Below are 19,550 nucleotides of genomic sequence, written 5' to 3'. Positions count from 1 at the left end.
GGCAAGGGACCAAGAACGGGGGTGTCGAGTGTCCTGAGTGAGAATCTAGACCATTGCATCGAGTTTTGAATTTGGAAGGCAGCACCTTCCCACTGTCAGGAACTGCAGGTTGTTGCCTCTGAGGCTCCCATTCCTGTCTCCACATTTCCTGGCTGGAGATCAAGGGCTAAGTGAAGAAAGCTGGGTTGGAGTGGAGTACACACAGGCAAGGGATGGTCCTCGGAGAGGCTCCAGCAGCAGAAGTGACCCAGTGGAAGGTTTAGACTTGTGACTCTCAGGAAGAATCCTTGGAGCTCAGGAAAGCCTGTTGGGCTTAGTAAGAGCATAAGAGCCTTGGAGACCTACAGTGCTAGTCTGTCACAGTCAAAAAGGCAATGATATGTCCCTGTAATGAATTCGCCCCTACTGCATCTGACTGTGCCAACTTTAATTAACAGACAGCAGTGCCAGAACTGGGGTGGCTGGGCCAGACACTGATGGAACCGTAGGGAAGGTTCATGCCAGCCAGGAAGGGTGTCAGCCTCAGCAGGCAGCCTTGGCTCTGTATCAGGCTCCAGGATGCCAAGCAGAGAACTAGCCACCAGACCTCCCAGTTTGTGACTCAGTCTGGTGCCCACCTGGCAAGCAGGACTTTGACTTCTTAGTGTTGGATGTCAAATTGTTCTGGGCATCTGACCCCTGCCCAGGTTAGAATGTAGGTCTGCTGCCTTGCAGGGCCTGGGGCTGATGGTTGAGCTATAAGGTGGACAGTCTCTGTATGCTCTGCCTCGACATGAGACAGAATAAGGAGAGGCCCAAGATCATGCAGGCAGATGGAAGAATCAGGCTCAGGAGATTTCCTGGTTACTCAGAGTAGCCGATCTGAAGCAGAACTCCATGGGCACGGGGCTAGTATGAGCCCTCCTGAAGGATCTCCGTTCCTACTATCTCACCAGGGGGTTCATTCTGCCTGGCTGGCTTCATTAACCTTATCCACAGAGGCAGGGAGAGCTACAGATCCAGTTCAGGGGAGGATGTATTTCAGCTGCATACCAAGCCTTCTTTCCTGACTCCCTACCATGCCCTTGGCATTGACTACTGATATAAAGAACGGAGAAGGGAGCCTTGGGGTACAGCCAGGAAGCCCTTACTTAGTGTCATGAGCCCTGATTCCAGCTGTCATGGGCCAGTTGTGTCACCCTGGAAAGTTACAGATTTCTCTGTGCCTTAGAATCTTCTGCAGTGGGTCGATAAGCTCACAGTGGTGTTGTATCACACATAGACAGACAGACAGGCGCGTGCGCACACACACACACACTTTCTGCTCGAGTGCCACATTCTTCTCCATCCCTGTGACCCAGAGCCCAAAGACAAATCTGGCTTTGGAGAGCTCCTAGACTAATAGGCGCCAAGGACTCTTCCCAGGGCACGGGCATTGTGTAGAGGCTAAGTCTCCTCCCACCACCTATGGGCTGACACCTTGGAGAGCACCACAGGGCCTCCATAGCTGAGCTCAGTATCCAGCAGGGACAAGTGGGCAGAGGTTTGCTAAGCACACGCAGGGGACTGGGAACACATGCACACACACACTTAAGAAATAATAGAGATTATTATTTTAAAAATATTAAAGGGGGAAAATAAGAATGCATCAGGCAGGGGTTGGGGATTTAGCTCAGTGGTAGAGCGCTTCCCTAGCAAGCGCAAGGCCCTGGGTCCGGTCCCCAGCTCCAAAAAAAAATAATGCATCAGGCAGAGCCATAACTTGGAGATGGTAATTGTCCTCACTTTTACAAGGAAGTGGCTGTGGACAGGGACAAGAAAGCAAGCAGGAGAAGCAGAAGTATGAGGACCCTCGGAGGGAAGTCAGACACTTCGCGAGTGGCTGTTGTAGTTTTTCTCTAGCAATCACCGGAAATAAGAAGGGAGAGAGGAGAGCGTTAGCTGGGGCTTGGTCTGGTAGATGCGAGAACATGAGAGAATGGAGACAAAGAACGGACAGATGGGAGACAGACAGGAGATGGAACGCCTCTATAGACTGGTTTGGGAGCAGGAAGGCCCTGCATAGGTTAGGGTAACAGGAAACAGTCTTTGTGGACTTCCCAGGGTAGGGTAAGCAGGATGCCACTCTCCTGCTATAGTCTTAAGATAGTCAATTCTGGGCTGGAGAGATGGCTCAGAGGTTAAGAGCACTGACTGCTCTTCCAGAGGTCCTGAATTCAATTCCCAGCAACCACATGGTGGCTTACAATCATCTGTAATGAGATCCGATGCCCTCCTCTGGTGTATCTGAAGATAGCTACAGTGTACTTATATATAATAAATGAATAAATCTTTAAAAAAATAATAAATGCTAAATGGAAAATACACATTTATATAAAAAAAAAAGATAGTCAATTCTACCCCTCCACTATGTGGGTACTGAGGAATCGAACTCAGGTCTTCAGGCTTGACAGCAAGCATTTCTACCTACCGAGCAATCACAGGATCAGGTCTAGGACAGCTGGGAATGAAAGTCTGTTCACTGAAGAGGAGAATGAAAATGTCCCTGGACACCCCTGGGAATGCGCAGAAGAGCCACTAGGAGGTGCCTTTGGAATGCACTTAGGGACCGCGCCTGACTCGGTGGTCGGTTCTTGCCTTGCAGGATCTTCATCCCCAAGAAGCACCGGGCGCGCTTTGACGAGGTGGTGTCTCAGGGTCTCCTGGGCAAGCTGTGCCGTGCTCGGAGGGCGCAGGGCGCGCAGCGTTTGCGCCGGAGCCGCAGCGAGGAGCGTCCGGAACGCCTCTTAGTGTCCACCCGCGCTAGCGCCGCGCCCCGCCGTCCCGATGAGCCGCCCCCGCGGAAGGCGGCCTCGCTGCTGGGCGGTCGCACTGGCCCTGGGGGTCCTCGCAGGTACGCACGGCGTGCGGGTGACAGCAGGGGACATCTCGTGACATTGCTTGGGTCCGAGTCCTGGGCATTGGGGTTTGTGAGGACAAGGACATGAGACATGTCCATCCCCTGAGCCCCGATCTTCTGTTCTCAGGGTGAGACAGGGAAACTCACCCATCTCCGATACGTTTTTTTCTCCCACAGGACTGTTCGTGTCTATAAAGGCAACAAGAGTTTCGGCTTCACTCTGCGTGGCCATGGACCGGTCTGGATCGAATCTGTCCTGCCTGGTGAGGGATGGACAGGTTCCCCTGAGTCCCTAAGATTGGGAATGAGGTGACAGACCCTGATGAAGCCCTCTCTGGTAATGCTATCTATGCCTGCTAGTCTCATTGCATCCATTGCTAAGAAACAGAGAGTAAGGGCTGGGGAGATCGCTCAATGGTTAGAGCCACTGTTCTCTAAACACTTTGGATGCCTAGAACATATAAAATGCTAGGTGGGTATGATAGCTTCCGGTAAGTCTAGCCTTGAAGGGAGGAGCTGGGGCTCTGGCAAGTTAGCCGTATGGGTGAACTCCAGGTTTGACTGGGAGACCCTGCCTCCGTGAACAAGGGGGAAGATAGATAGATGGAGGATGGTATCAGTCTCGGGCCTCTACATAGGCAACCTCTCTCTCTCTCTCTCTCTCTCTCTCTCTCTCTCTCTCTCTCATACACACACACACACACACACACACACACACACACACACGCACACACGCACATACCTGCACAAATGAAGCCTTTTCCAGGCTTCTTTTAAAATTAAACTTATTTATTTTGAGGAAGGATGGGACCACACATTTGGGGTGTGTGTGTGTGTGTGTGTGTGTGTGTGTGAGAGAGAGAGAGAGGTGTGCGTGTGTGTGCATGTGAGTGTGAGTGTGTGTGCGCACTCGTGCATGTGTGTGAATGTGCACGCACACGCATGCATGTGTGTGAGTATATGTGTGTCTGTGTGTGTGAGTATATGTGTGTCAGTGTGTGTGAGTGTATGTGTGTCAGTGTGTGTGTGTGAGTATATGTGTTTCAGTGTGTGTGAGTGTATTGTGAGAGTGTGTGTGAGTGTGTGTGTGAATGTGTGTGTCAGTATGTGTGTGTGAGTGTGTGTGAGTGTGTGTGAGCATGTGTGTATGTGTATCAGTGTGTGTGAGTGTATATGTGAGTGTGTGTATGTGTGTCAGTGTGTGTGAGTGTATATGTGAGTGTGTGTGTGTATGTGTGTCAGTGTGTGTGAGTGTATGTGTGAGTGAGTGTGTGAGTGTGAGTGTGTGTGAGTGTGTGAGTGTGAGTGTGTGTGTGTGTGAGAAAAGGTTAGAGGACAACTTGTAGGAGTTATTCTGTCACATAGGTCTCAGGGATCAAACTCAGTCAGACTTGGCAGCAAGCTTTCCTACTCAGTAAACCATTTAGACGGCCCCGAGCGTCGATTCTCACCTGTAAACCTGAAGAATGGTTTATCTGGCTCGCACAGTGGGGTTGAGTAGGGGAGATTCCCATCCAAGTCCACTACATGGTGGTGAGCTGACTACATACACACTCTCTCTCTCTCTCCTTCAGGCAGCCCGGCTGAAAATGCATCCCTCAAGTCAGGTGACCGGATCCTCTTCCTCAATGGACTGGACATGAGGTCAGGAACCCCTGAGGAGTCTTGTGATTGTGGTGATAGTTCTCTTGGGAGACTAACAGTGACCGCATCCCCTTCTGACCTATGCCCTATGACCTATGCCTCTTCCACATAAAGCATCTTTCCCTGTCATACTGGGGATAAAACACAAGGTACTTGTATTAGGCAAACACAATCTCAGTGCTACGTCCCCGGCATTTTATTTTGATTTTTTAATAAAATTAATACAATTTTATTATTGTATTCCAGGCTGACTTGGAATTCACTGTGTAGCCCAGACTTGCCTTGAGTTCATGACAATCCACCTGCCTCCGCTGAGCGCTGGGACACAGTGTTAGTTATCATGCCTGGCTTCCAGACCCGTTTAAATCTTTTGTTTTGAGACAGGGTCTTGATTGGTTGTCCAGACAACTTGGACTTGCTATATAGTTCAGACTGGCTTTAAATTCTGCAAATCCTCCTGCCTCAACATCCCAAGTGCTGGGATTATGGTTGTGTACCACCATGCTCACCCAATAGTGGGACTGCACTCCAATCCTTACACTTCGCCAGTACCTCTAGTCCATTCTTCTAACCAAAAAATATTACAATGACATGTTGGGGACACATAACAAAGAGGACTGATCGTTTTGCTCTGGAAGGGCGCCCTGCCGAGCGTGACATAGGAAAAGTTCCTTCTATGCCCAGAAATGCCAATCCAAGGCAACAGCAGGCAAATCTGCCCAAAGTCTGGGGCTTCTACCGTATACAATCTTAACTTATATGAAAGTTGGGGTCCTGGCTAGTCCTACGCGACAGTGGATTTGCTGGGTGGCTTCTACATGATGGATAGAGCTCACTTGACAGGCCCTCCTGGGCCATCTCCTTTTCAGGAACTGCTCCCACGACAAGGTGGTGTCCATGTTGCAGGGCAGTGGCGCTATGCCCACGCTGGTGGTAGAGGAAGGACCGGTCCCTTTCGCCAGTGGTGAGACTGTCAAGCCATAGCGTTCCCAGGACTGTTTTGGTCGCTTCCCAGGGACGCCGCCAGGGGGTGCGATAGAGCCCAACGCGCAGAGTTCAATGCTGTTCAAAGCATTGCATGCCCCAGCTCACAAGGCTGCTGACCCCAGCTGTCTGGGAAGCAGCACCTACCTTGGTGACTCCGGGTCACCCGTGCCTCCCCATGCCTGTGGTCCCCCGCAGATTCAGACTCTCTGGATTCCCCGACCCGGGCGTCAGCTCTCACCTCACTGCAGTGGGTGGCGGACATCCTGCCTTCCAGTATCCGAGTCCAGGGGAGGACCTTCAGCCAGCAGCTGGACCACCTCCTCACTCCTCCCGAGCGCTATGGAGTCTGCCGGGCTCTCGAGAGCTTCTTCCAGCACAGGTGCCCTGGGAAGAGCGGTGGTAGGGATCTAACCTGTTTGTGCCCCACCCAAATTCCAGCAAATGCTGGCCATCCCGTTCTCCCTGCTGGTAGCGCCTCGGCCTCCTTAAGGTGGAGAGAAGGAAGACAATAGCTAGGATCAAGGGAGGAATCACTGACGCGCCCTAGAACAAACCTCAACTTTTACATCCATACCTTTAGTTTTGAGACCCAGTCTTGCTATTTTGTACCGGTTGTGCTGGAACTCAGAGAGATCAGCCTGCCTCTGCCTCCTCAGTGCTGAGATTAAAGGCCAGAGTCATCATGCCCAGCTAAATCTGGACTCTTAATACCTTAGGCAAATACACAGGTATTTGAAAAACATTGGGGCTGGAGAGATGGCTCAGCGGTTAAGAGCACCCGACTGCTCTTCCAGAGGTCATGAGTTCAATTCCCGGCAACCACATGGTGGCTCACAACCATCTGTAATGGGATCTGGTGCCCTCTTCTGGTGTATCTGAAGACAGCTACAGTGTACTTATATATAATAAATGAATAAATCTAAAAAATAATTTAAAAAAAAAGAAAAACATTGAACGACTTGAGGCAGGCAGGGAAAGGTTATGGGACATCAAGAACCCTCAAGGGAGGGGTTGGGGATTTAGTTCAGTGGTAGAGCGCTTGCCTAGCAAACGAAAGGCCCTGGGTTCGGTCCCCAGCTCCGAAAAAAAGAAGAAAAAAACAAAAGAAAAAAGAAAAGAAGAATTGGGGTTGGGGATTTAGCTCAGTGGTAGAGCGCTTGCCTAGGAAGCGCAAGGCCCTGGGTTCGGTCCCCAGCTCCGAAAAAAAGACCCCCCCCCAAAAAAAAAAGAAAGAAAGAAAAGAAGAATTATGTGTATGGGTATTTTGCTTGCACTTAAGTGTACCACATGTGTGCAGTGCCCATGTAGGCCAGTAGAGGGCGACCCATCTTCTGGAACTAGAGTTACAGGTGTCTGTGAGCTGCCAGGTAGGTGCTGGGAACCGAACCTGGGTCCTCTGCGGGAGTAGCACGTATGCTCTTAATCACAGAGCGCTCTTGCTCGCTCCCTCGCTCGCCACAGTTCATGGATTGACTGGTACAGTTCAGAGGTTTTAGGGATTGAGTATATGTGCAAGTATATGTAACCATTACTATAGCGAATTTTGGAACTTTAGCCCATGTAAAAGGAATACCAGCAGTGTTCTGTGACAGCTTCTTCATCTCGATTCCCTGATCTTTCTTTAAAAAAACACCTTTTTAATTTATTGCATATGGGGGTGTGTGTGCATGCCACAGTGTCCACAGGAGTCAGTGAGTTTGGCAGCAAACATCTTTATCTGCTGAGCCATCTCACTAGGCCCTACCATCCCCTGATCTTAAACAGGTCGCACACAGCCTTACTCTGTACTTTCTGTATTTATTTGTATGTGGGTGTATGCTCCCGGGCCTGCCCGTGGAGGTCCTCTGAGGTCAAGTTTTGGGTGTGGGCCTTGCCTTCCCACCTTGTTTGAGACAGGGTCTCATGGCTGCAAATGCCAAGGCCAGTTGCCCCGGGGGCTGCTGGGGATTCTCCTGTGTCCGTCTCCCATTGCCCAGGGATATGATGGGATTAGAGGTGCTCGAGCTGCTGTGTCAGGCTTTTACAGGGCTTCTGGGGATCTGAACTCAATTCTTCACACTTCCAGGCAAGCATGTGACCCACCATGATATCTCCCCAGCTCGATACATGTTATTTTTTTTTTAAAGATTTATTTATTTATTATACATAAGTACACTGTAGCTGTCTTCAGATACACCAGAAGAGGGCATCGGATCTCTTTACAGATGGTTGTGAGCCACCATGTGGTTGCTGGGAATTGAACTCATGACCTCTGGAAGAGCAGTCGGGTGCTCTTAACCGCTGAGCCATCTCTCCAGCCCCCGATACATGTTATTTTTAATCTCTGGTTTTACGGTCCAGAAAAGGGAAAAAGTTAAGTAGCTTGGGAAAACTCAGTTAGTTGGTAATCGGCAAGGCCAGAGTTTGACTATTATGTTTTCTGGGTGGTGGTGCTAGGACTCGTAGCCTTGGGAATGTTAGGTACATACTCTGCCACTGAGCTAACATCCCAGGCCCAGACTGCGGTTTGAATCAGAGCAGACTATCGCTGGAGAACGCTTTCCCGTCCTCTCTGTGGGCTGAATTCTGGGGGTGGGGGCTGGAACCACCACCTCATCCACAGCCCTGAGTGCTGAGCGTACGCACTCCCACCTGCAGGAGCATCGACACCCTCATCGTGGACGTCTACCCTGTTCTGGACACCCCCGCCAAGCAGGTGCTCTGGCAGTTCTTGTACCAGCTGCTGACCTATGAGGAGCAGGAGCTGTGTCAGGAGAAGATTGCCTGCTTTCTTGGCTACACCGCCATGACAGGTAAGCAGTCCCTGGGAGTGAATGGCAGATGCCCTGCCTGTCCGGTGAACGAGCAGACACCTGCTCTTGTCTCCCGGAGGTCGGGCAGCCCCTCCTGGCCTCTCCCTCACGTATGTATGCCTACTGTCAGGTGCCTGGTAACACAGGGGAGCTTGGCTGGGAGGAGAGCCCCCTCCCGCTTCATCCTTCATATAGCAGACAGCACAACCGGGAACTGCTCAGCTCATTTGTTCCCTCCTCTTCCTCTTCCTCCTCTCTCCTCTCTCAAACATGGTCTCACACAGACAAGCTGACCTCAAACTCTTGTGTAGCCCAGGCTGGCCTTGAACTTCTGACCCTCCTGCCTCCATCTCCTAAGTGCTGGGATTATGGGTGTGTGCCACCACAGTCCGGTTTTCTTTTTCCATGGAGGGGGACGGAGTCCAGGGTCTTGCTCATGCTAAGCAAGTGCTTGCCCAATGCTCCCTCCTTGTTTGGAGAATTCACAGCCAGGTATAATGGCTCAGGCATGTAACTTGGCCTCAGCACTTGGGAAGGCTGAGGCAAGAAGACTGTAAATTTGGGGCCAGCCTTAGACTCACTATGTGGCCCATAGTGAGACTCTGTCTCTGAAGGAAGACAGGGGCTGCGGATGGCTGATAGACATAGTGCTTGTTGAGGGAGCAGGAGGTTTGGAGTTCAGATTCCTAGTACCCATGTAAATGCCTGGTGGGTGAGGCAGCCCACCTGGAATACAGGCATTTGGGAACAGGGGACCTGTAGAGTGTAGGTTTTGCTATCCAACTTTAAGCTCCGGGTGGACCGTGCTACCTGGGTGGAACCCTGCCCAGGTTCCCTCGGATCTGCAGATGAAACACACACACACACACACACACACACACACACACACACACACACACACTAGCTTGTTTTTCAATCTGCCTTATTGGTTCAATTGCTGGGCTCCTCTAACCAGCTCAGCACCCTAAATCTGCCCTCGACTTTAGTTACCCAGTTACCTTCTCCTTGTTCAGCAACACAAAACTACCCTCAGCTTAGTTGCGGTTCTAATCTCCTGCCTGAGGAAGCAGCTGTGGTCACTCTGCCTGAGATCTCACCTTTTCCCCTTCTGAAGCATGGCGAAATCTCCCTTCCTCTTTCTGCATCTCTTATCCTGCCTGAGGGGACCTTGAAGTCCCGCCTCTTTCCTTCTGCCCAGCAGTTGGCCCTTGGCATCTTCATTGATCAATCAAGAACCAACAGGGGAACAGGACCTTAGCATCTGAACCACCCCCTACAGGGACCCCTGGGACAAACTCACTAGCCAGATTAGCAAACTAGATGACAAACTCTGGGTTCAAGTGAGAAACCCCTCAATGTATAAGGTGCAGAGTGACCAGAGAGCAACCTCTGACCTCCAAATGCATACACAGGCACATGTGTGCCGGACACACACACACACACACACACACACACACACACACACATGCAAATATGCACATGTGTAAACACTTTTCAATCCACCTGTCCCATTCCGTGTTTACAAATTCATTAGTACACGTCACCTGGGTCATGGAGCCACAGTCAGATCATCCTGGCTGGTAGACTCCAGTGCACAAGCAAATGTCTGAGGGTCTACTGGGCCACGTGCAGACTCATTTTTCCACTGCCACCTACCCTATTGGAGCATGTTGCCCACGTGCCTAAAAACTCCTGCACTTGGGGCTGTGCGAGTGCAGGGACCGACCCAAGTTCAAGTCCCCAGAACCCAGGTAAACACCGATGACCATTGCGTCCCACTTGCTGCAGACACTGCAGGTGCTATGGCAACGTCTGCAGATCTGCTGACCCTTCGTGTTTTTAATGTACCCACTCCCCACAGCTCGGAAGACTGGGGAGGGCTGGAGACTTTTAGCCTGAAGCTCCAGGTCCCCAAGAGGGTAGCATGTGCCCAGAACCTTGTCAGTTTTCCCTAATGAGTTCTTCTGGGTATCAGTCAGCAGCACAGAGTAAGCCAGGATGTAAAGCATGGTATCTAAGAAGAGCCTGCTGGGACAGAGCAGCCTCCACTGGGTTTCCCATCCTTCAGCTGCTCTTCCTGCTTTAGATACCTGGATTCTGTTTGAGCACCACCCTAAAAGGCTGGGGATGCACTGCATTTTAGTGGTAGAGTCATTGCTTAGAATCACCCTAATAAGGGGCTGGGGACATGGCTCAGTGGTAGAGCCCCTGCCTAGAATCCCCCAGTGAGGGGCTGGGGGCGTGGCTCAGTGGTAGAGCCCCTGCCTAGAATCCCCCAGTGAGGGGCTGGGGGTATGGCTCAGTGGTAGAGCCCCTGCCTAGAATCCCCCAGTGAGGGGCTGGGGGCATGGTTCAGTAGTAGAGCAGTTGACAATCATGCACAAAGTACTGGGTTTTATTTTCAGTATGACCTAGGAAAAACTGTAGTGTTACTCAGGAAGACCTGATGGTCCAGAGGCAACATTTTGGTGGTATGAGTTCTTCCCTCTTTCCCCTTGATTGTGGAAGTTGACAGGACAAGGGCCTTGTGACAATTCTTGCCTATCCCACCACAGAACCTGAATCCTCACTGGACCTGGAGCCAGAGTCCACACCGGAGCCCACACCGGAGCCACAACCACGGAGTTCCCTGAGGGCGTCTTCCATGTGCCGTCGAAGTCTGCGCTCTCAGGGCCTGGAGGCCAGCCTCAGCTGTGGTAATGCCCCACGTGGAAAGGCTGGAGCTACTGTCCTCTCCTGTAGAATGCTCTGAGTGAAACCATGAGTGTGTTAGCCAGGGTTCTCTAGAGGGACAGAACCCATAGAATGAAGTTCAATCCCAAAGAGGGTTTATTACATTGGCTTCCGTAAGGGTTGCACAGTCCCAACAATGGCCGTCGGCATGCTGGAGAGGCTGGACACCCAGGAGCTGCTCAGTCCTTCAGCTGGAGGCATCTGTGGTCTCAACCTAGTTGTGAAGGCCTGGAGGATTCCAAAGAGCTGCCCATCCAGTCTACATTGGGAGCCTAAAGAATCTGGGTTCTGATGGCTATTGCAGCAGGAGCAGCAGAAGCAGCAGCAGCTGCAGTAGGCTAGATCTACTTGCCAGCAAGGAGGGAAGGCAGGCAGGCGAAGTACTGTTTTTCCATCATTTCTTTATATCTGAGCTGCCCATCCTGGAATAGTTGAGTCTTCCCTTCTCAGTCAATCCTTCCAGACAGCGTGTTCACAGACCTGCCTAGAAATGTGACTCAGCTGATTCCAGACCCGGCTTTGCTGACAACCAAGACTAAACGATCGTGCTGAGGAAACCAGAAGATAGCGAGGCTGAGTGGAGGCTGTGCAGGCCTTGACTGTTCCGTAGAGCTCAGACATAATCAGATTTCCATGGTGCCTTCCTTGCAGGTCCTGGTGACTGCTCTGAGATGCCCTTACCTCTGATCCCGGGCGAGCGTCAGGCTGGCGATGGCACATCCCTCCCGGAAACCCCAAATCCCAAAATGGTGAGGCCTTTCTGCCTTCCAGATGTCAGTGATCATGGATGTGGGTGACCAAAAGTGTCATGGAGACCAAAGTGTCCCAGAGGCGATCGATTTCAGGTTGGGGCATGGGCCGTGTGTGGTCTCTAAGGTCCTAGTGAGACCACAGGGAGCAGTACAAGGTTGGACTCCTCTCCATTGTCCCCTAGATGTCAGCAGTCTATGCAGAGCTTGAATCTCGACTGAACAGTGGCTTCAAAGGGAAGATAGGGACCGTCTCCAAATCCCGGGCCTCTCCACCAGTCCCCAGCCTGGTAGGCACATCAGGTATGGCCTCTGCCAACCTCTGGTCCTGAGAGGGTACTGGCTTCTATTCTTCTAGCTCCCTGTCTGCGTGTCATCCGTACTCCCAGACATACTCCTAAAAGGTGTGCAGCTGGCTCACAGGGGAGCCTGGAGACCTCCATGCCTATGTAATAATAGTTCATCAAGGTTGGCTCATCCTGGCCCCTCATGTGTCTGTCCTTTGCGGTCTTCACTCCAGCTGGTGATCTGGAAAAGCCGAGTGTCCCCCCAAACAAGTCCTCGAGTCAGCATGTGGCTCTCGGATACACTGTAAAGGGCACACATTGCTTCGTGAATGGTACAACCAGGGAGGTCGTTTCTCTGTAGTCAACACCAGCTGTGCCTATAACACAGTCCTGCCATCTCAGTTGCTCAGGGCTGAGGCAGGAGGATCATAGTTCAAGGCCTGTTGGACCACAGAATGAGTTCAGGGCCAGTCTGGAAAACGTATCAAGATCCTGCCTCAAAACTTTCAAAAGTGGAGCTCGGGGTGCAGTTGACAGATTGTTTGCCTGGCATTCATGAGGCCCTGGGTTCTATCCCCCAGAACCAGATAAAATGAATGGGGGGTAGAGGGGCACACCTGTGATCTAGCATCCAGGTTGTGGAAGCAAGAGGATTAGATGTTGTTCAAAGTTATCTTCAACCTACTAGGGGGTTCAAGGCTAGCCTGGGCTACATGAGACTATTGTTTTAAAACAAATTTTTTAAGTGGGAAAGAAGGGGTCTGGAGATATAGATATAACCAAATGGCACTTGCCTGGAATATGCAAGGCTTTGGTCTCCACTACTGAAAAAAAAAAGCGTGGGGGTGGGGAGTGGGGGAGGGGAGGGCAGGGATGACTGATGGAACACACCCATCCTTCTGAGCTTTGCTGGGCAGGGGTGAAGCCTCATGACCCTTGCCTGAAGCCTACCTGAGAATTCGTCATGGGTCTGGGACCTTTGAGATACGTTCCCGGGGTTGGGGATTTAGCTCAGCGGTAGAGCGCTTGCCTAGCGAGCGCAAGGCCCTGGGTTCGGTCCCCAGCTCTGAAAAAAAGAAAAAAAGAAAAAAAAAAAAAAGAGAGAGATACGTTCCCAGATGAGCTAGGGTATGGCATGAAATAAAGCCGAGAGATAGCACAGAAAGAAAGCACGGCTTAGGACCGACAGCCCCAACGCACTGTTCTACGCCCTACTGGGCGCTGGCTGATAGGCTTCCTCTCCTTCCACCACCAATCAAGGGCCCAGGACCCTGTCTGGAGTCTCATGGCCCGGTGACCGGCTCCTGCCTTCCCCCTGCTATGATCCGCTGTGCTCTGGGGGTCTGGCCTCTCCCAGCAGCTCGGAGTCCCACCCCTACGCCAGCCTGGACAGCAGCAGAGCGCCCTCCCCACAGCCAGGCCTTGGATCCATCCACCCCGACAGCCCCCCAAGCCCAGACCCCATCCGGCCGCCCAGTCGCAGGAAGCTCTTTGCCTTCTCGCGCCCGGTGCGGAGCAGAGACACAGATCGCTTCCTGGATGTGCTGAGCGAGCAGCTGGGCCCCCGCGTCACCATTGTGGATGACTTCCTGACACCTGAGAATGACTATGAGGAGGTGGGCATGCGAGTGGGCGTAGACAGTCAGGGGTGGAGGTCTATAGAGCTACGGGGTCCCCCAGAAAGTCTGCAGGAGGCCTGTTTCACTGCAGACTGCCTCAAACTGCTTCAAAACCTGCTTCAGTCTGTGCTGGTCTATGACAGGCTACCCCATTCCGTGCCTGTATTCTCTGTTCATACTTATCCCACCCTTGCCTGAGGTTATGGTACATATTTTACCTCAGGTTACCCCATTTGTCATCCTAGGATACCCAGCTCACAGCCACGGGGCAAAAATCACTTCTGTGCTTTTTCCTTGGGATATCCCATCTTTTCCCTAAGGCTACCCCCATATACGTACTGTGTCTTAGGCCAGCCCATTCTTTGTCCTAATCTGTCCTCCGCGCACCTCAGGCTATCCCATTCACAACCTCAGGCTGAGGTATGGGACTGCTATCCTGGCCCCTGGCTTTTCTTGCTTCCCCCTTCTTTCCCCGCACTTGACCCTGGCTCCAGGCTGCAGGGCTCCAGCCTCACTTCCCACTTGCTTCCCCCCCCCCCCCCCCCCGGGCAGATGAGCTTCCATGATGACCAGGGCAGCTTTGTGACCAATGAGAGGAGCAGCGCTAGCGAGTGTGTCAGCAGCAGCGAGGAGGGCAGTTCTCTGACCTACTCCTCCATCTCCGACCACATCCCCCCACCCCCGCTCAGTCCCCCGCCGCCACCGCCCCTGCCTTTCCACGACCCCAAACCCAGCTCCCGAACCTCTGATGGTCCCCGAGGTCCCCCTCAGTCATTGACCAAACCCCTCACCCAGATCAGCCATCCAGTCCCACCCCCGCCCCCACCCCCTCTACCACCACCTGTGCCCTGTGCACCCCCCATGATATCCCGAGGTGTGGGCCACCGCCGCAGCGAGACCAGCCACATGAGCGTCAAGCGCTTACGCTGGGAACAGGTGGAGAACTCAGAAGGCACCATCTGGGGTCAGGTAGGTGGCCTGGGGACCGGTGGCTCTCTCAATTGGGTGAATGGTCTAGACAGTAACATAAAAGGCAAGATCCGGGGCTGGGGATTTAGCTCAGTGGTAGAGCGCTTACCTAGGAAGCGCAAGGCCCTGGGTTCGGTCCCCAGCTCCGGAAAAAAAAAAAAAGGGCAAGATCCATCTTCCTGATCTCAGGCTCCTCCTCCTCTTCCTACTCCTCCTCCTTCTCCTCCTCTTACCCCCTTTTCCCTCCTCCTCTTCTTTAGTCTTTTTTTAATTACAGTTATTAAGTTGGGGGGGGGCATGGGTGTAGAGGTCAAAGGGCAGCATTTATTTATCTCATCACATAAACCCCAGGGATTGAACCCAGGTCATCAAACTAGTGAAAGCAACTTTAGCTTCTGAGCCATCTCACCAGTCCCTGGCCTCTTCTAACAGCAACTAGAATATTCCTTGGTCCTTCTCTCCCTGAGAAGAGAAGTGACCATGGTATCCCCAAGCCAAAAGCACAGTGGGGAGTTCTGGAAATACCACCCTGCCCTCCTGCAAAACCCATTGCCCCTGAGGCTGGACTACCTCTCTTAGACTCTATTTTTTTTTTTTTACTCGTGGCAATCCTCCTGCCTCAGCACCCAAAGTGCTGGTAAGCTAGGTGGAGTGGCTCATGCCTATAATTCCAGCACTTAGGAGGCCGAGGCAAGAGGATTGCTGTGAGTTCAACTTTGAGGCTAACCTGGGCTACATAGATTCTACCCTAGCAAGAAAGGCCTGTGCCTCTCCTCAGGGGCTGGGACTAGGGGGTGTGGCTCAGCAGTACAGAGCTGGCTTCTGATGCTCAATGCCCTGGATTCCACTCCCAGCACATAAGTCAGGCACCATACTGCATGTCTGTAATCCCAAGGCTTGGGAGGTGAAAGCAGGAGGGTCAGAAGTCCAAGGCCAGGGGTTGGGGATTTAGCTCAGCGGTACAGCGCTTGCCTAGCAAGCACAAGGCCCTGGGTTCGGTCCCCAGCTCCGAAAAAAAAAAAAAAAGAAAAAGAAAAAGAAAAAAAGAAAAGAAAAGAAAGAAGTCCAAGGCCAGTCCTGTCTATACAGTGAGTTTGAGGCCAGCCTGGCCTACAAATCTCAAAGAAAAGGGAAAACTTCTTATCTTGGGTTCCTGGAGACCATATTCCTACCATCCTGAGGTAAGTCCACAAGCTCGCTCTCCAGCATCGCCTCTCTGGTCACCAAGGCTGAACATACCTGGCTACCCTTCCTGCCAGGCATCCCTGCCCAGCAGCCTAGTTCTTCTGAGACTGTTTCTCTATTTGTCTTTCTTCCCTCAGTCTTAAGCTCATCCCCTGTCCAAGCGCCTCAGGGCCATCACAGGTGGTCACCACCTGCATAAACCACCCCAGCCCTGCGGTCTAGAGTCCAGCCCCTGGCCTGTCATAGCTTCAGCTCCCCTCACATCAGCTCAGCCTGCTTGAGGCAGTTCTGGGATGATCCCATTTCCTGCAAAGGAGATCCTCAAGCAGAGTGTGGTGGTACACCAGTCATCCAGCAGTCAGTAGGCTGGGGAAAGAGGATCGTGAGTTCAAGGCCTGCCTGGCTACATAGCAAGTCCTTATCTGAAAATGGGGGTGGAAGGGTGTTGGAGGATTGTTCTCAGTGGTTAGTGCCTGTCACACAAGGGTCACAACCTGAGTTTGGACCCCAGCACCCCTGTGAAAATCTGGACATGCTGGTGTACACCTGTATCCTAGGTGACAGACCCCTGAAGCTCATTGGCCAGCTAACTTAACCAATTGGTAGAGCTCTAGGATTAATGAAGAGATGATCTCAAAAAATAGGTAGATGGACCTAATTGGTCATCTCAATGGGTAAGAGCATTTACTGGTCAAGCATGAGGACCTGAGTTCAAATACCCAACATCCATGTTAAAAAAAAAAAAAGCAGCACAGGATAAAGACAACTGATGTCTACCACTGTCCTCACACACGTGTACACATCAGCATATGTGTGCGCACAGACCAGACACACACAAAAGGAGATCTCTTGGATGTCACATCACCCTCCCTCTTCATGGATAGAGTTCCAAGAATGGCTGCCCTACTGACCAGAAGGGGAGTCCATTTCTTAGGTTATAACTTGGAATATGCAGCATTTCTTTTCTTTTTCTTTTTTTCGGAACTGGGGACCGAACCCAGGGCCTTGCGTTTGCTAGGCAAGCGCTCTACCACTGAGCTAAATCCCCAACCCCAATATGCAGCATTTCTTTGTGTGTGTGTGTGTGTGTGTGTGTGTGTGTGTATACACGAGTGCCCTCAGAGGCCAGTAAGGGCATCAGATCCCCTGGAACTGGAGTTGGCAGTTGTTGTGAACTCTCAGATGTGGGTGTTGGGAACCACATTCAGGTCCTCTACATGAGGAAGTATTCTTAACTGCTGAGCCATTGCTCTAGGATTTATAAAAGTCCTTTCTTCCTCCCTCTCCCCCCCCCCCCCCCCGGAGCTGGGGACTGAACCCAGGGCCTTGCGCTTGCTAGGCAAGCGCTCTACCACTGAGCTAAATCCCCAACCCCCCTTCCTCCCTTTCTATTTTTGTTTTTTGAGACCAGGTCTCACTGTGTGGACCAGGCTAGCCTGGAATTCACAGGGACCTCTGCCTCTTGAGTTCTGCGATTAAAGGGGTGTGCACACATCCAGTTTCTATCTAGTGCTTCCCTCCTGCACCCCCTCTTGCTCTTGCCTTTCTCATGGACCTCCTGGACCCCATCTCTTTGGGGGTCCTCAGGATGGATTTCAGAGGACAAAGGCAGGCTAGTTGCCTGGACTTTCCCTGCTCTGACCGTCTCATGGTTGATCTTTTGCAGCTTGGGGAAGACTCTGACTATGACAAGCTGAGTGACATGGTAAAATACCTGGATCTGGAGCTCCACTTCGGCACCCAAAAACCTCCAAGTGAGCCACGCTGCCTGCTGCCTTCTAGCTTCCGGTTCCCAGAGCATACACCTCTAGATACTATGTCTCCAAACTTTCAAGCCCTCCTGCTTGCATGAGTGAATCCCTTAACCATCCTGCAAGCTAGATCTCGGAACCGCTTTCACTTCTTAATGTGGCACCCCAGAAAGGCTAGGTAGCTTGCACCAAGTCACAAAGCTATGATAGGTTGAGCATCCTTTTCAGTCTCCCTCTCGCCCTTGTCCTTTCTAGGTATTTCCCTGTAGTGGTCGAGTGTGCCTCCAAGCAGTCAGTAGTCAGTTCTTATAAGCACCATAAACTCAGGAATTGGTTGGTTTTCATTGTTCAGCCTGAGGGGTGCAGGGAAGAGGGCCTGTGGGGAGACAGCAGTGTGGGGTCAGACAAGCCGAGTGCTAAATGCCTTAGGCTGGACCTGCACCTGCGGGGCCACGACTGAAAGGCTGAGAGGAATGAGGAGGAATTTGGATGCCTGGAGCTGATGTAGTTAAAGTGATGCATGCTGGGGTCGGGGTGAGGGAGTTCCTTGACCACACCTCTCCCTTGGCCCTGCCACCGCAGCCCTAGTCTAGCCTCTCACTCCCCATTAAACTGTACAGTTTTCCCTTCCAGAGCCAGTGCCTGGCCCCGAGCCCTTCAGGAAGAAGGAAGTAGTGGAGATCTTGTCCCACAAGAAGGCCTACAATACCTGTGAGAAGCTTTAGGGGCCCCGCCCTCAGGGACACGAAAGCTGAGATCGGCAAAGGGGTGGGAAGATCGAAATTAAGAAGTGGGGACTGGTACGGGTCGGTTAGGCTACTAAAAGAAGCCGGCTCTCAGGGGAGCAGGATCCCCAGTCTGTACTCAGGTGTACTTCTAGAAACCCTCTATTGGCCACGCCCACCACAGTGGGTTCCTTGGTCCTGGCCCTGCCTCCAATCACATTGTCAACTTCGTCCCTCCTAGTTCCACGCCCCGCCCACAGGTCTCACCCATCTACCAGGTATCTGTTTTGGGGGATCTCGCCCCTCTCCTGTCAATCTCCCAGATCCCTACCCTAGTCTCTGGCTACTCCTATGCCACGCCCTTCCCTGCTAGGTACTTCTCTCGGGCCCCTCCTCACTATCCTCCTACCAATAGCGTCACCGAATCAAGTCCCTTCTTTTCCCTGAGGCTGCCCCCCACCTAATTTGGGCCCCGCCATCTCCAGGTCCCCGCCCCCATCTCACCCTACTCCCCCCTCCCTCAGCTATCCTCTTAGCGCACCTGAAGCTGACCCCTGGCGAGCTGCGGCAAGTGCTCATGAGCATGGAGTCGCGGCGCCTGGAGCCTGCTCATCTGGCGCAGCTGCTGCTCTTCGCTCCGGACGCCGATGAGGAACAGCGATATCAGGCTTTCCGAGAGGCTCCCGGTCGCCTCAGTGAGCCGGACCAGTTCGTCCTGCAGGTACTATACCCTGACGAGGGCGCTTTCGCCTGCGCTCCCTCTGTAGTCAGAAGTTGGCTTTCTGGTTCAGGTCCCTTGAAGACCGCCCCTGGCTTCTGAGTCCCTTTTAACTCCTTTGATGGCATGTTCCCGCCTGAGGTCAAGGCAGACGCGACCAGACTGTCCCCAGGATCGTGCTAATTTTTCCTAAGGGGTACCATGCTCATCTGTCAGAGGACTCACTCCCCAGGCTGGGTAGAAGTTCCAGCTGGGGAATGGATGAATCCTGGCCCCTGACTTTCCTGCAGATGCTGTCGGTTCCTGAATACAAGACCCGCCTGCGCAGTCTACACTTCCAGGCTACCTTGCAGGAGAAGACAGAGGAGATACGAGGCAGCCTCGAGTGCCTGCGACAGGCGTCTCTGGAGCTCAAAAACAGCCGGAAACTCGCCAAGATCCTGGAGGTCAAGCCATTTCCCATCCCTGTTCGTTTAATCTGATCGTTTTGTCTCCTGGGGCTCCCAGTCAGGA

At 52.4% G+C, this 19,550-nt stretch overlaps 1 protein-coding gene and 1 long non-coding RNA gene across 5 annotated transcripts in view; one reads left to right on the top strand and one right to left on the bottom strand.

Moving 5' to 3' along the window:
- The window catches only part of Grid2ip (Grid2 interacting protein), a 36,428-nt gene that overhangs the window by 6,091 nt on the left and 10,787 nt on the right, over positions 1 to 19,550 (top strand). For all 3 annotated transcript variants that reach the window (XM_087577913.1, NM_001415779.1, NM_001105910.2), the window contains 15 exon segments: positions 2,624 to 2,872; positions 3,056 to 3,141; positions 4,453 to 4,522; positions 5,392 to 5,486; positions 5,705 to 5,888; positions 8,147 to 8,301; positions 10,857 to 10,997; positions 11,686 to 11,783; positions 11,969 to 12,086; positions 13,331 to 13,686; positions 14,242 to 14,658; positions 17,510 to 17,597; positions 18,228 to 18,305; positions 18,844 to 19,040; positions 19,328 to 19,483. In XM_087577913.1, coding sequence (XP_087434039.1) covers positions 2,624 to 2,872; positions 3,056 to 3,141; positions 4,453 to 4,522; positions 5,392 to 5,486; positions 5,705 to 5,888; positions 8,147 to 8,301; positions 10,857 to 10,997; positions 11,686 to 11,783; positions 11,969 to 12,086; positions 13,331 to 13,686; positions 14,242 to 14,658; positions 17,510 to 17,597; positions 18,228 to 18,305; positions 18,844 to 19,040; positions 19,328 to 19,483 — 2,488 coding nt within the window.
- Positions 10,672 to 19,443, bottom strand: LOC148002203 (uncharacterized). 2 transcript variants are annotated; one of them, XR_015634654.1, is made up of 3 exons: positions 18,861 to 19,443; positions 13,022 to 13,136; positions 10,672 to 12,372 (listed from the first exon to the last, which is right to left on the bottom strand). It is a non-coding gene; the product is annotated as an uncharacterized LOC148002203 (long non-coding RNA). The 2 variants fall into 2 exon arrangements; XR_015634653.1 differs by having other exon boundaries at positions 10,680 to 12,510; positions 18,861 to 19,364.

Source organism: Rattus norvegicus, chromosome 12, assembly GCF_021556685.1.
Source record: "Rattus norvegicus strain SHRSP/BbbUtx chromosome 12, alternate assembly SHRSP_T2T, whole genome shotgun sequence".
NCBI classification, from domain to species: domain Eukaryota; kingdom Metazoa; phylum Chordata; class Mammalia; order Rodentia; family Muridae; genus Rattus; species Rattus norvegicus.
Note: the sequence above shows the minus strand (reverse complement) of the source record. Positions and strands in the feature narration are given on the sequence as shown.